Source organism: Gigantopelta aegis, chromosome 14 (assembly GCF_016097555.1).
Source record: "Gigantopelta aegis isolate Gae_Host chromosome 14, Gae_host_genome, whole genome shotgun sequence".
NCBI lineage: Eukaryota > Metazoa > Mollusca > Gastropoda > Neomphalida > Peltospiridae > Gigantopelta > Gigantopelta aegis.
In genome coordinates, this window is record NC_054712.1 from 43,174,999 (window position 1) to 43,187,594 (window position 12,596).

The following is a 12,596-nucleotide window of genomic DNA, read 5'->3' on the forward strand; positions in this document are numbered from 1 at the left end:
ATAATTATATAAATAGCGAGAAATCAAACCTATGTGTGCATTACGTTATCAATAACGTTTACACAAATTTAGACTGTTTTTTGTTTTCTTTTTGATATTGTGATAATAACTTAAATACGAATACCAGTCAACAAAATACACTCAACGTGTTCGATTGTGATCCTACTATGTTCTAGCATTCACAGAATCAAGATAGATAACTCCTGTGAATGTTGACAGCTGTGAGTATGAAGACCGGTCGCGTCTCAACTGCAGCCGAGAATGGGAGGGAATGAGTTAAATAACATTATTGGCTAATATAAAAAGTCTCTGCATACATTTTTGTAATTTTGATTTTAATATGAATTTGTATCCCAAATGAAAGAATTTGTGGGGGGGTTTTGTACAATAATTTTCATATAAATTTAATATCCCAAATGAAAGAATTTGTCGTCTTTGTAAAACAATTTTCATTTGACATATTTTTCATATTGCTATCAGAGATAACATTTGATATTTTGTTTTAAAGCTGGTTAACAATATTGTTTTGTTCTGTCTTTTTTTTGTTATTAAAAAACAATTCCACAGTGATGCAGCAAGGTGTTGAAGTGGCCGTCAACTTCCCCCAGATGAGAATTCCCCAACACATGACGTACCAGACGGAACCGACCACCAGCCAGGTCCTGGAGCCCGTGTTCCTGACTCCGAACAAACACCAGCCCGGCATCGCGTCCAACCAGTCACCCCAGGACCACCTCTCCAGTCTCGCACACGCTGCCGCACAGATCCAAATCCCTGTCTCATCCCAAATCCAAATCCCTGTCTCGTCCCAGATCCAAATCCCTGTCTCATCCCAAATCCAAGTCCCTGTCTCATCCCAGATCCAAATCCCTGTCTCGTCCCAGATCCATATCCCCACCTCATCCCAGATCCACATGCCCATGTCGTCCCAGCAGACCGTCATGAAGAAACCCATCCGGATAATCACCCAGACCCAGCCGGACACGACGAACAACAAACTGGTGTTTGTGGAGGACCACCGGAGTCCTGTCACGGATTACCGAGTGGGTGTGGCAGCGGGGGCGGAGTCCGACGTGGTCACGCATCAGTTGGTGCAGACGTCGCAGGGCTTCCAGATCATCCAGAACATCCCGCTACACAGTCTGCGGTTGGTGGGGAAGACGAAGGGGGGTCAGGGGGTGGTGAGCGAGCAGGGAGGGGGGTCGGAGAAGGGGTTGTCACAGATGGTGATGTCATCATCGTCGTCGTCGTCACTGCAGTCGGTGGAACAGCAACTGATGCAGCCGCAGTTAGTGCAGCAAGTTCATACTGGACACACAGATGTAGGACACATTGAGACAGTTAACATACAGGTAGGGGTACATTTGTGTGGACTTTTCTTTACTATTTGCTTTGTTAGTTTTTTGGGGCGGGACATAGTCCAGTGGTAAAGCGCTCAGTTGATGTACAGTCAGTCTAGGATCGATTCCCGTTAGCGGGCCCATTGGACTATTTCTTATTCCAGTCAGTTCACCATAACTGGTATACCAAAGGCCCTGGTATGTGCTATCCTGTCTGTGGGATGGTGCAAATAGAAGATCCCTTGCTACTAATGGAAAAAAAAAGGTAGGTTTTCTCTCTAAGATTATATGTCAGCATTACCAAATGTTTGACATCCAATAGCCGATGATTATTAAATCAGTGTGCTCTAGTGGTGTCGTTAAACAAAACAAAGTTTTTCAAAATAGCCGATGACTAAATAATACATGTGTTCTAGTGGTTAAACATTTAACAAAACTGAACCTTCCTTTTTTTCTTTTCTTTTTTCTCTCAGGTCATCAAACCTTCCACCACCCAGACATCTTACCCCATCAACATCATCACTCAGGAGGTGATGGAACAAACGTCTGTATCCCAGAATGCCCCAGCGATGGCCCAGTTCCAGATCGTCCTTCCGTCTGGAGTCCAGTCCCCGCAGATCGTGAGGAATGCAGTGAGCGGTCAGCATCAGATCATAGTGCAGGTGGAGGAAGTGGGGGGGTCCAGGGTGGAGGACTCCTCCCTGTCCATCACACCGGGGGGAATCATCACACTTCCTATATCGATGGCTCAGACCCTTCTGGCTCAAGTACATCCACAAGGTACTTTCTGCACGGCTAGTTCAGGGAGATATATTAATAGAATCTATCACCGTTGTGAGGTATAGATAGGCAATTCCAACCCGAGGGACAAAATGTTTTTTGTGTGGGCCGAGGTTTACCGAGGCCCTTACAAAAACATTTTGTCCCAAGGGTTGGAATTGCCTTATCTATACCTCAAAACGGTGATTTTTTTTTCTTTCTTGCCCATTTAATTACAGTAACAAAACATTAATTTTGTAAACGTATGGTTTGTTTATTGTTGAATGATTCGTAAACATTTCACCTACAAACAATGAAACTCATTTAATCATAAGCTGAAATATATAATCCATCTTATGCAACGTCATAAAAATACAGCAACTTAACAATAAATATAAAGTTGAAAATATTAATTTGTTTAAATATTTTTAAAACAATGATACAACGTAAAATGGCAAACAGAAGTTTGAAAACCAGGAGTTATGACGTCAATTGTCGTAAAACATGAGTTATGATGTCACACGTATGTAGAAATTGTCTAGTCCTTGGGTCAGACAGATTTATCTAGCCCTAGGTCCAGACAGACTTTTCTAGCACCGTGCAAAAACTGGATAACCCTGTCCAGTGGGCAAGAATTCACTTTCTTAGGTAACTGGACAGGATTTCTGCCAGAAAATAATTTTAGAGTACGTAATTAAAAAAACCCACAGACCACAGGTGCCTCTACAAGGTAGTTATGGGTTTGAATGTTTGGAAATTGGACACTGCGTGCCATGTGCTTTGACACATTTTAAATAGCATTTCTCTTACTATCATCAAAGGCCGTGGTATGTGCTATTCTGTCTATGGGATGGTGCATATAAAAGATCCCTTGCTGCTAATCGAAAAGAGTAGCCCATGAAATGGCGACAGCGGGTTTCCTCCCTCAATATCTGTGTGGTCTTTAATCATATGTCCGACGCATATAACTGTAAATAAAATGTGTTGAGTGCGTCGTTAAATAAAACATTTCCTTCCTTCTTCCATTAATTTACATGATTCCTAGAGTACGTAATTTTACTCTTCATATCCTCTGGCATAAATCCTGCCAGAAGACGGTTCATGCAGTTTTTATCTTTGTAAACTTCTAATTGTTCTTAATGTGAAGTTTATTTGTTTAATGGATAACTTTATAATAGACCAGAGTTTCTGCCAGAGGGTAAAATGGATATGGCGCCATACCCAAAAAATTTTGCAGATTAAAAAAAAATTAAGTTGACCTTTTGACAAAATTAATAACTCTTTAACATTACTGTATGATTTTCTTAACCCTTGTGATGGAACATGCTCTTATCTTTTCGCCTGTGGCTATGTCCATTGTGTTGGGGGGCTAGTGCAGCTTGGTTACGTAATACCTCTGCAAGACCGTACCTCCTAATACACACCCAGACTAGGTGTGGAGGCCATGTGGCCAGTAGTTACGTAATAACTTCGGTAGTGCGGTTTATGACTGGGGTATTGCTGGCAAACTGGCGACAGTAAGACTGGCCATCTAAGAAAATATACCGACTCTGGGAGTTGTGGAACTATCACATGATAGGTGAGGTACCGCGTTGTGCCCCAAGGCGATATTCGGGAATGTTTGTCCGTCTGGACTGGTAAATATATTTTTCTGCTCTGTTGTATAACCTTGATGTGATTGATGTGACTTTAAATATTTTAATACTGTATTATACCAATATTATTTAGACAGTGTTTCCGGTAATCTGACGAAGTAAATTGTAGGCTTCACTGTTCTAAAATATTAAAGCTTAGCCGGTCATCCTGGAGGACCTAGGTAAACTGTAGGTTATTGTCTTTATGGTGATATGTACCAGTATTAATTCTGTATTACAAGGTTACTGAATGAGTAGTTAAGGGTTAATTAAAAATTAACCAGTTAGGAATAGAGTTGTAATTCCTTTATTAATCAAGTTCCCCTGGCAGCGTTTCTCAATTATCACACGCGTGTGGATTGTATCACTGTGCAGTGATTAGAATATTGTGTAAACTAGACACCTAGTTATTAACTAATGAAGTGATTAGCCCTGGGTTGTTATTATATTTTTGTTGTTAATTAACTACTGCGGCAAGTACATTTGTCAGCGTAGTGTTAATACAGATTCCAAAGTGTATTGTGTTTTGTTGTGTTTTCTAGTGAACTAAACGTGCTACATGTATATTTTTTATATAAGATCTTATCTCTGATCATACCTAGAGCCGAGCTACTCGGGTATTAGACTGCCCGATACAGAGAGATCTAATAGATATACAGTTAGAAGAGATATTTGGATAATCGTGTTTTATTCAGTTACGGGTATTATAGGATCCCCGTGACAACCCTAACCGTAAACCTAACCCATTTTATTTCTGGGTGAGGCCCCCATACTTCCTATTGATTGCGGTAGCATTCAGCACACACTTTGTAATTAATCAATTTTGTAGCGCCATACCCAAAAATTTCTTTCTGGCAGAAACACTAAATACAATTATGAACTATGAACTGTATGATTGAAATCTATTTTAATGTATACTTGTATTGCCAATAATGAGTAAAAAGCAAAGCATCTTACAAAATACCTAAGCTAAACATTCCAAACTTTATCAAAACAAGGATACCTTATGACATTTCAATCTTTTCATTATATGCACTATACACAAATCAACAAATTATGTCAGTATTCAAGAGAAAATTGTACAATCTACGTCACTGTTCAAGATAATTAACTCTTTGTTACTGTTCCTTTTAGCCAAAAAGCAGTTTTAATGCTGGATTTTCAATATGTTTTATACAACTGAAATAGCCTTTATTAGAAATGAAAGCACATGTTATATACAGTCGAACTTCGATAACTCCACCTTCGATCTCTCGAAAACTTCGATCTCTTGATCTGAAGCAACGGTCCCGGCCAAGTTGCTATACAAACTAGTAATAACGGCCTTCGAAAACTCAAACTAAAATTCTATAAACTCGATCTCTCGACCTAATTCTTTTGTCCCGCCATAAAGATTTAATAGAATATGTACCTCTAAAACCCAACGCATGTCGATTGATCAAACTGTCGTCGTTACCAATAGTATTTTAAAGACGAATGTATTGTCAATCATGTTAATCAAGAGAAGCGCGCCTGTTTCTGGTGGTCTTGGCTGTCGAGGATTACGGTGATAATTACAGATTAATAGATCGCTGACTTAGTGGAACGAAATGATCCTGTGTTTCGTTGTCGGTGTGTGTACGTGGTTGAGAGCCTCACTACGTAATACATAATTACAGACACAGTCTGCTTAACTTCAAAGAGCATTTGTAATAATTGTTAGCGCTGTTTGTTTTTGTTCTCAAAGGCTTGAATCGTGTCAAACTTTAGCTTTTCTATTTATGTATCGGTCATTTAGTTATGTTAAAAATTGATACATCATAAGATCGAGCAATCTGGGGAAGGACCCGGTAATGTGGGGATAGCCAGATCAGTTTTAAAAAGTTCTGCTTTCTTGTCATCCACGCAATCTCGTGTAGGGCCCAGAAATGGGGGTGGGTAGCCAGATTGGAGAAAGAAAGAAAGAGGTGCGAATTGTAAATAATTTTGTGTAAAACAAATGAACTTAGTGTTATTTGGCACTCAGTTTTTTATTTGTTAGTTTACGTTCCACCATGTTTTGACGTCTGTAAAATACGTCAACGTTCATTATATCATTTACTTTCTGTTATTTATATATGTATGCAAATGCCTTCTTGTTTTGTTTCTTTTTGCTGTCAATAAATACATGTAGCCTATATGCCTAAGCATATATTTCAAATTCATCTGGGTTATCTTTTTTGTTTTGTTATTTACTTACTTTTACAATATACGCAAAATGAATGTACCACAGGCATCGAAGATGCCAACAGCTGGGGTGGGGTGGGCTGGGGTGGGGTGGGGTGGGGTGGCAGTGATATATTAATTCACCGTTTAACTGGGGATGCATAATTCAGAGGTAGGCAGCGAAGCTCACGCTTCTCACAATATTAAGCAAAATCGACCAGCTGCAATGCTGTTTCAAATTTGAACTCATATATTACTTTTGAAAACTCAACTCATTGAAACTTGAATTAATTCCTCGTCCCCTTCAAGATCGAGTTATCAAAGTTTGACTGTAATTGATTTTTACAGGGAAACCACTTCAAAAATTAAAATATATTTTTAAACTTATGGCCTTGGGGCTTAAAGAAAGAAAGAAAGAAATGTTTTGTTTAACGACGCACTCAACACATTTTATTTACGGTTATATGGCGTCAGACATATGGTTAAGGACCACACAGATTTTGAGATGAAACCCGCTGTCGCCACTACATAGGCTACTCTTTCCGATTAGCAGCAAGGGATCTTTTATTTGTACTTCCCACAGGCAGGATAGCACAAACCATGCCTTTGTTGAACCAGTTATGGATCACTGGTCGGTGCAAGTGGTTTACACCTACCCATTGAGCCTTGCAGAGCACTCACTCTGGGTTTGGAGTCGGTATCTGGATTAAAAATCCCATGCCTCGACTGGGATCCGAACCCAGTACCTACCAGCCTGTAGACCGATGGCCTAACCACTATGCCACCGAGGCCGGTGGGGGCTTAAAGAAGACCGATCTATAGGTTTAAAAATAAGGGCTTCTCAATTTTCTAGTAACTGATCTGTAACTGCTCATTTCAGATTCGAGTGTCGTGGGTCAAAGTCCGATCTCAGTGATTCAAGATGGAGTTCAACTTCAAGAAGTCATTGTAGCAGTAGACAGGTCTTCACTGATTGGTTCAGCAGTCTCCAGGGGTGAGTAACTCCAACTAAACACAACCGATAGTTAACGGCTTGCAAGTTTCTTTGCTTCAAAGCTTCGTATCTCACCTCCCTATTTCACTAGAATAAAATCCAGCTGTATTGCACACTCTACCTGCTAAATAAAGTGTTAATGTTGTATTTCGTGATGGCTATTCCAGTCCTTCACGTTTAAAAATATTATAAGCCTTCTACATGACAAAAGAGGGTGGGATGTAGCCCAGTAGTAAAGTACTTGCTTGATGCATGGTCGGTTTAGGATCGATCCCCATTGGTGGCACCATTAAGCTATTTCTTGTTCCAGCCAGTGCTCCACAACTGGGGTAACAGTGGTATGTACTATTCTGTCTGTAGGATGGCAGGCCTCGAAATTCAGTGTTAAAAGGGCAGGCTTTTAAAAGCCTTTAAAAATCTAGGAAATGAAGGGCACCAAGGCTAATCTAAAAGGCACAAAGGCTACGTTCATACATTTTCAAAGGGCACCAAGGCAGTCTTTTTTAGGAAGTCAATTTAACCAGAAAAAACCCTTTATCTGTAATTCTGTTAATCTATAATAAAAGTAGATATGTTAATTTTATCTATTAGTTTGTGAAGGTATCTCCAGAGAATCACTGTAGAATACAGGTACTAAGTTTCAGAATTAACCAATCAAGATTTCTATTTCAATTTTACAATCTCATTAATTTAAAAAAAACCAAAACAAAAAACGTTTTTACAAGTTTAGACATCTTTATTATTTTGTGGAGAGTACCAAAAGAATATGTGTATTACGTTTCAGAACAATACAATCAAAGCTTTAGGAAAATGGATGAAATGTTCAGTGTTAAATTATTTGAAATACAAATAATTAAATAAATAAATGTTCAAACCAAATCATTTAGGTTTTTAAAAATTTAATCTTTATATTATTTTTGTTCTAAATTCTATATTTAACAATAATAAAAAAATCCACCCTAATTTCAACTTTTTCTCCAACAAACATGATTGTAATAACAAGATCAACCAAATGACCCATTCAATTATAGAATAAAAAATGTGGAGGGAAATCCCATTCTGTCATATGACCGTATCCACAAAAACGTAAACATTGTCGGAGGACACCATGGCCTATTTTCTTAAGTATGTTTTCAGCATTTATGGATTATTTTTAATGTGTGTGTTTGTGTGTGTGTGTGTTAAATGGAGGTTGAGGGATGTGTGCGTGGGGGGGGGGGGGGGGGGGGGGCAGCAGCGATGGTTTTTATACACCCCCACCCCACTTTTTGGCTCCTTCTTACGCTGTGGCCTGGACCCAATCACTGGCGTTAGGGACGGTCCATAAATATCGATGTGCTTCACAATCCGAACAATGTTCGGAAGGGGGGGGAGGGGGTAAAAGCCATGTTCGGATTGCTTTTCAGGTAAAACATCGGTCCATCGAAGGTCAATGTTTCGTACACATTATATCAATGTTTTTATGTTACGATTAGGGGAGGGGGGGGGGGGTCAAACCCAATCCTAACATTGTTAGGATTATGAAAACCATTGACATTTATGGACCGTCCCTTAGAGACTGGACCCAGACTAGACATGCCTGGACGTTGAATGGATATGAGCATAACTAATTTGTTTCAAATCGGGATCATTAACATGTGCTCTTATTAGGTACCACGGTAATTGGTGACACACGAGATTGCATGACAGTACGGTAACGTGTGTGGCGATTAAACGGCTTTTATTACAAACTGCTAAATACTGTACTACTAGTCTGTAGGCCTATAGAGGAAAATATATCGTATTATCGTAACTCCAGTCATCTCATACATTGTAGGTTTATTTTCCAAAAACAACAACGTGCGATCTCAACAAAACAATCGAGGATTTCTCAATACCACATGCACAGACTACAAGTCATCGCGTTTTTTTCCGCATGCAAAGGTGAAGGTCATTTGAAGAAGACGTGGTACAATTTTCGTTGTTGGCTACTGCTTAGGCTAGTACCCAGTATTTGTTAATATACACGGGTGTAGCCTGTAGGAAGATACAAAAAAGTGGGGTGGGTGGGCACACAGACACACGTATAAAATTAATATATAAACCATCGATGCTGCTACAAAGTACCCCCTTCCCCGCTTCCTACACCAGTGATGTATAGGCCTATCAACTGCTGAGCATGGGTAATAATTAAATAAACCACAAGAATAACCACAAACATTAAACAGTTCACATTTATTTTAGTGTTTCAGTTAATTGGGAATAAATTAATTTGGGTGATTTTAGCATAGGTCCGTTCAATAAGCTAATAAACATTAAAACTATAAGTCTGTCCCACAGGGAACGCCTTTTTTATTACTATGAAATTTACTACAGGTTATTAATTTCTAAGCTGATTGATTTGTAAATTGCACACAAAATTAGTATTGTTTTGTTATTTCCAATACACTTTTACTTTTCTTGTTATGTCAAACAAAACTGAAATTAATAGCAAAATTTATTTTTTATAGAATGATGGGACAGACTTTTTTTTTGTAATTTCAAAATTTGTCATGAAGAATATCGATAACAACAGCTCCAAGTTCAGCCAGAAAACGTTTGTCTAACGTTCGTGAACTATTTGATTGGTTCTCAACGTGGCCATTTGGTTTCTTGTGAAGCGCATAAACCAGTCTAGCGAACGTTTTTCCGCTCGGTCTGGTTGAACGCAGCTGACATTTAAATAGCTAATAATAATAATAATAATTTTTACCTGAACTAATAAAAACGTTTTGGCAATTTTTGTCTTCTTTGGTCTTCTTTTTCTTCTAGGCATGGTTTAGCCTATTTTGAAAAAAAAAAAAAAATTGCCCCGGGATTCTTTTTCGGTTATTTACGTTTTTTCCCGTAAATGTATGACGTTAAAACTTTCGGCAATTTACGGTGGGGTTTTTTCCTTAACGCTGTACGTTTCAACCGTAATTTATCATTTGTTACGTTCGATGTGCAATTGTAATACATGACCAAGAAACTGTATACAAACACTACTGAGGAACATCGAATTTGTGCATGTTTAATGTTTTAAAATAAAAGTTAGGGTTATACAAGTTTAAAAAAAAAAAACATATACAAAAGGGGCACCACGGCAGGTAATGAAAAGGGCACGGTTATTCATAGCCGTAAAGTAACTGGTATTTTTGAGGCATCACAGCAAAGGCACAAGGCAGTACGGCAAATGCCGTGGAGCCGTCGTGAATTTCGAAGCCTGGGATGGTGCATATAAAAGATCCCTTGCTGCTAATCGAAAAAGAGTAGCCCATGAAGTGGCGACAGTGGATTTCCTCTCTATATCTGTGTGGTTCTTAACCATATATCTTGACGCCATATAACAGTAAATAAAATGTGTTGAGTGCATAGTTAAATAAAACATATATCCTTCCTTCCTTCTACATGTTTTGAATAGCACAAATATAAATGTAAATGTAAATGTAAATGTAAAATGTAAATGTAAAATGTAAATGTAAATGATCCCACCCTACAGTAACAATAATCATTCGTTTCATTTCATTTCAACTTGTTTTCGTGCGTATATCCAATTAAGGTTCAAGCACGCTAAGTGAAGTGCTAATGTATCAAATACTGGGGCCTGCTATGGTTAAACCTGCCTCTGTTCAAACAACCAATGAAAGGAAGAAAGAAATGTTTGATTTAATGGTGCACTCAACACATTTTTTTTACGGTTATATGGCATCGGGCATATGGTTAAGGACCACACAGATATTGAGAGAGAAAACCCACTGTCACCACTTCATGGGCTATTCTTTTCCATTAGCAGCAAGGAATCTTTTATATGCACCATCCCACAGACAGGATAACACATACCACGGCCTTTGATATACCAGTCATGGTGCACTGGCTGGAGCGAGAAATAGCCCAATGGGTCCACCGACAGGGATCGATCCCAGACCAATCGTACATCAAGTGAGCACTTTACCACTGGGATACATCCCGCCCCCAATGAAAGGTGTGCTGTTGCCATATTATAGGTGGATGATAAAAACCCGCTCCATCGATGAAGTTATAGCTGTGATAGGGTGCACAAGTGCGATCGCGAGCTTTCAATGTGAAGGACTGCTGTTGAAGTAAGCAACATAGAATAAACATATCCTGTTTGGGACGATGACATGTGGACATGTTTATGTCGCCAGCTCATATCTGAAATATACAAAATTGTGGTAACTTACCATATAATTCAGGCCTCTGTACTTGATAATAAATTTGGGCAAAAAATATCAGAGAAGGTTTGTTTTGTTTGATGACACCACTAGAGCACATTGATTTATTACTCATCGGCTATTGGATGTCAAACATTTGAAAATTCAAACATATAGTCTTAAAGAAGAAACCCACTACATTTTTCTTTTAGTAGCAAGGGATCTTTTATATGCACCATCCCACAGACAGGATAGCACATACCACAGCCTTTGATTTACCAGTCGTGGTGCACTGACAGGGATGAAAAATAGTCCAATTGACCCACTGACGGGGGATCGATCCTAGACAGACTGCACACCAAATGAGCGCTTTACCACTGGGCTACGTCCCACCCCCATCTAATAGAAAAGCAGTTGAACTAATCTAAAAAATCTAAAATAAATGTTCTGTGATGTAAACACTTGCACAGTCAACCAAGTTGATATTTATTATATTTGTCTGTACAGTTAAAACAACTTTCTGCAAAGTGAAGCAGGATCATTTTTAAGTTTCTTTTCTCAAGCTGTTTGAAACTCCTGGAGCCACAGACAATTTTAAAATACAGTTCTTCCATAAACTATTATAAAGATTTTAAAAATAACTTTGTTAATAATTTGACCGGCCTCGGTGGCGTCGTGGCAGGCCATCGGTCTACAGGCTGGTAGGTACTGGGTTCGGATCCCAGTCGTGGCATGGGATTTTTAATCCAGATACCGACTCCAAACCCTGAGTGAGTGCTCCGCAAGGCTCAATGGGTAGGTGTAAACCACTTGCACTGACCAGTGATCCATAACTGGTTCAACAAAGGCCATGGTTTGTGCTATCCTGCCTGTGGGAAGCGCAAATAAAAGATCCCTTGCTGCCTGTCGTAAAGAAGAGTAGCCTATGTGGCGACAGCGGGTTTCCTCTAAAAACAGTGTCAGAATGACCATATGTTTGACGTCCAATAGCCGATGATAAGATTAAAAATCAATGTGCTCTAGTGGCGTCGTTAAATAAAACAAACTTTTTTGTTAATAATTTGAGAAAGGCTACAAAGACTGAACTGCCATGGAGTTAAATTGCCTCAGTCTAAATAGAATATTTCACATGGAGTGAGACTAATAAACATTTATAGAATGAAGAGTGCTATGGATGCTGTACTGATATCACAAGTCTTAAAGGTTATATTGTGAATTTTATGTGAAAACTTTTTTTATTGTTTACATAGAAAACAAGCGAATTAACCATTTCAATATAAACTTGTTTCCAAGTTAATTAGAGCTGGGATATGGCTCGATGGTAGAGCGTTTGCGTGAGGTGTGATGTCTTGTAGGATTAATCACCTTTGATAGACCAAGTTTCCCACATTCTGGTCTATGTGTCACCACTGGTACATCAACGGCTGTGGTATGTGCTGTCCTGTTTGGGGAAGTCTCTACTAGTTTCATTGCTTCTTGTTGGTGAGCATATCACCAAAAGTGTTGAAATAAC

The 12,596-nt window shown here is 39.0% G+C and overlaps 1 protein-coding gene across 6 annotated transcripts in view; it reads left to right on the forward strand.

Annotated features, from left to right (window-relative positions):
- LOC121388618 overlaps positions 1-12,596 on the forward strand; it is a 180,539-nt gene that overhangs the window by 15,040 nt on the left and 152,903 nt on the right. For all 6 annotated transcript variants that reach the window (XR_005959990.1, XR_005959992.1, XR_005959991.1 and 3 more), the window contains exons 7-9: positions 568-1,352; positions 1,814-2,120; positions 6,798-6,911. Coding sequence is in view for 2 of the 6 variants with exons in the window: in XM_041520030.1 (XP_041375964.1) it covers positions 568-1,352; positions 1,814-2,120; positions 6,798-6,911 (1,206 nt within the window). In the remaining 4 variants the exon portion in view is untranslated. The remainder of the gene's footprint in view (positions 1-567; positions 1,353-1,813; positions 2,121-6,797; positions 6,912-12,596) is intronic.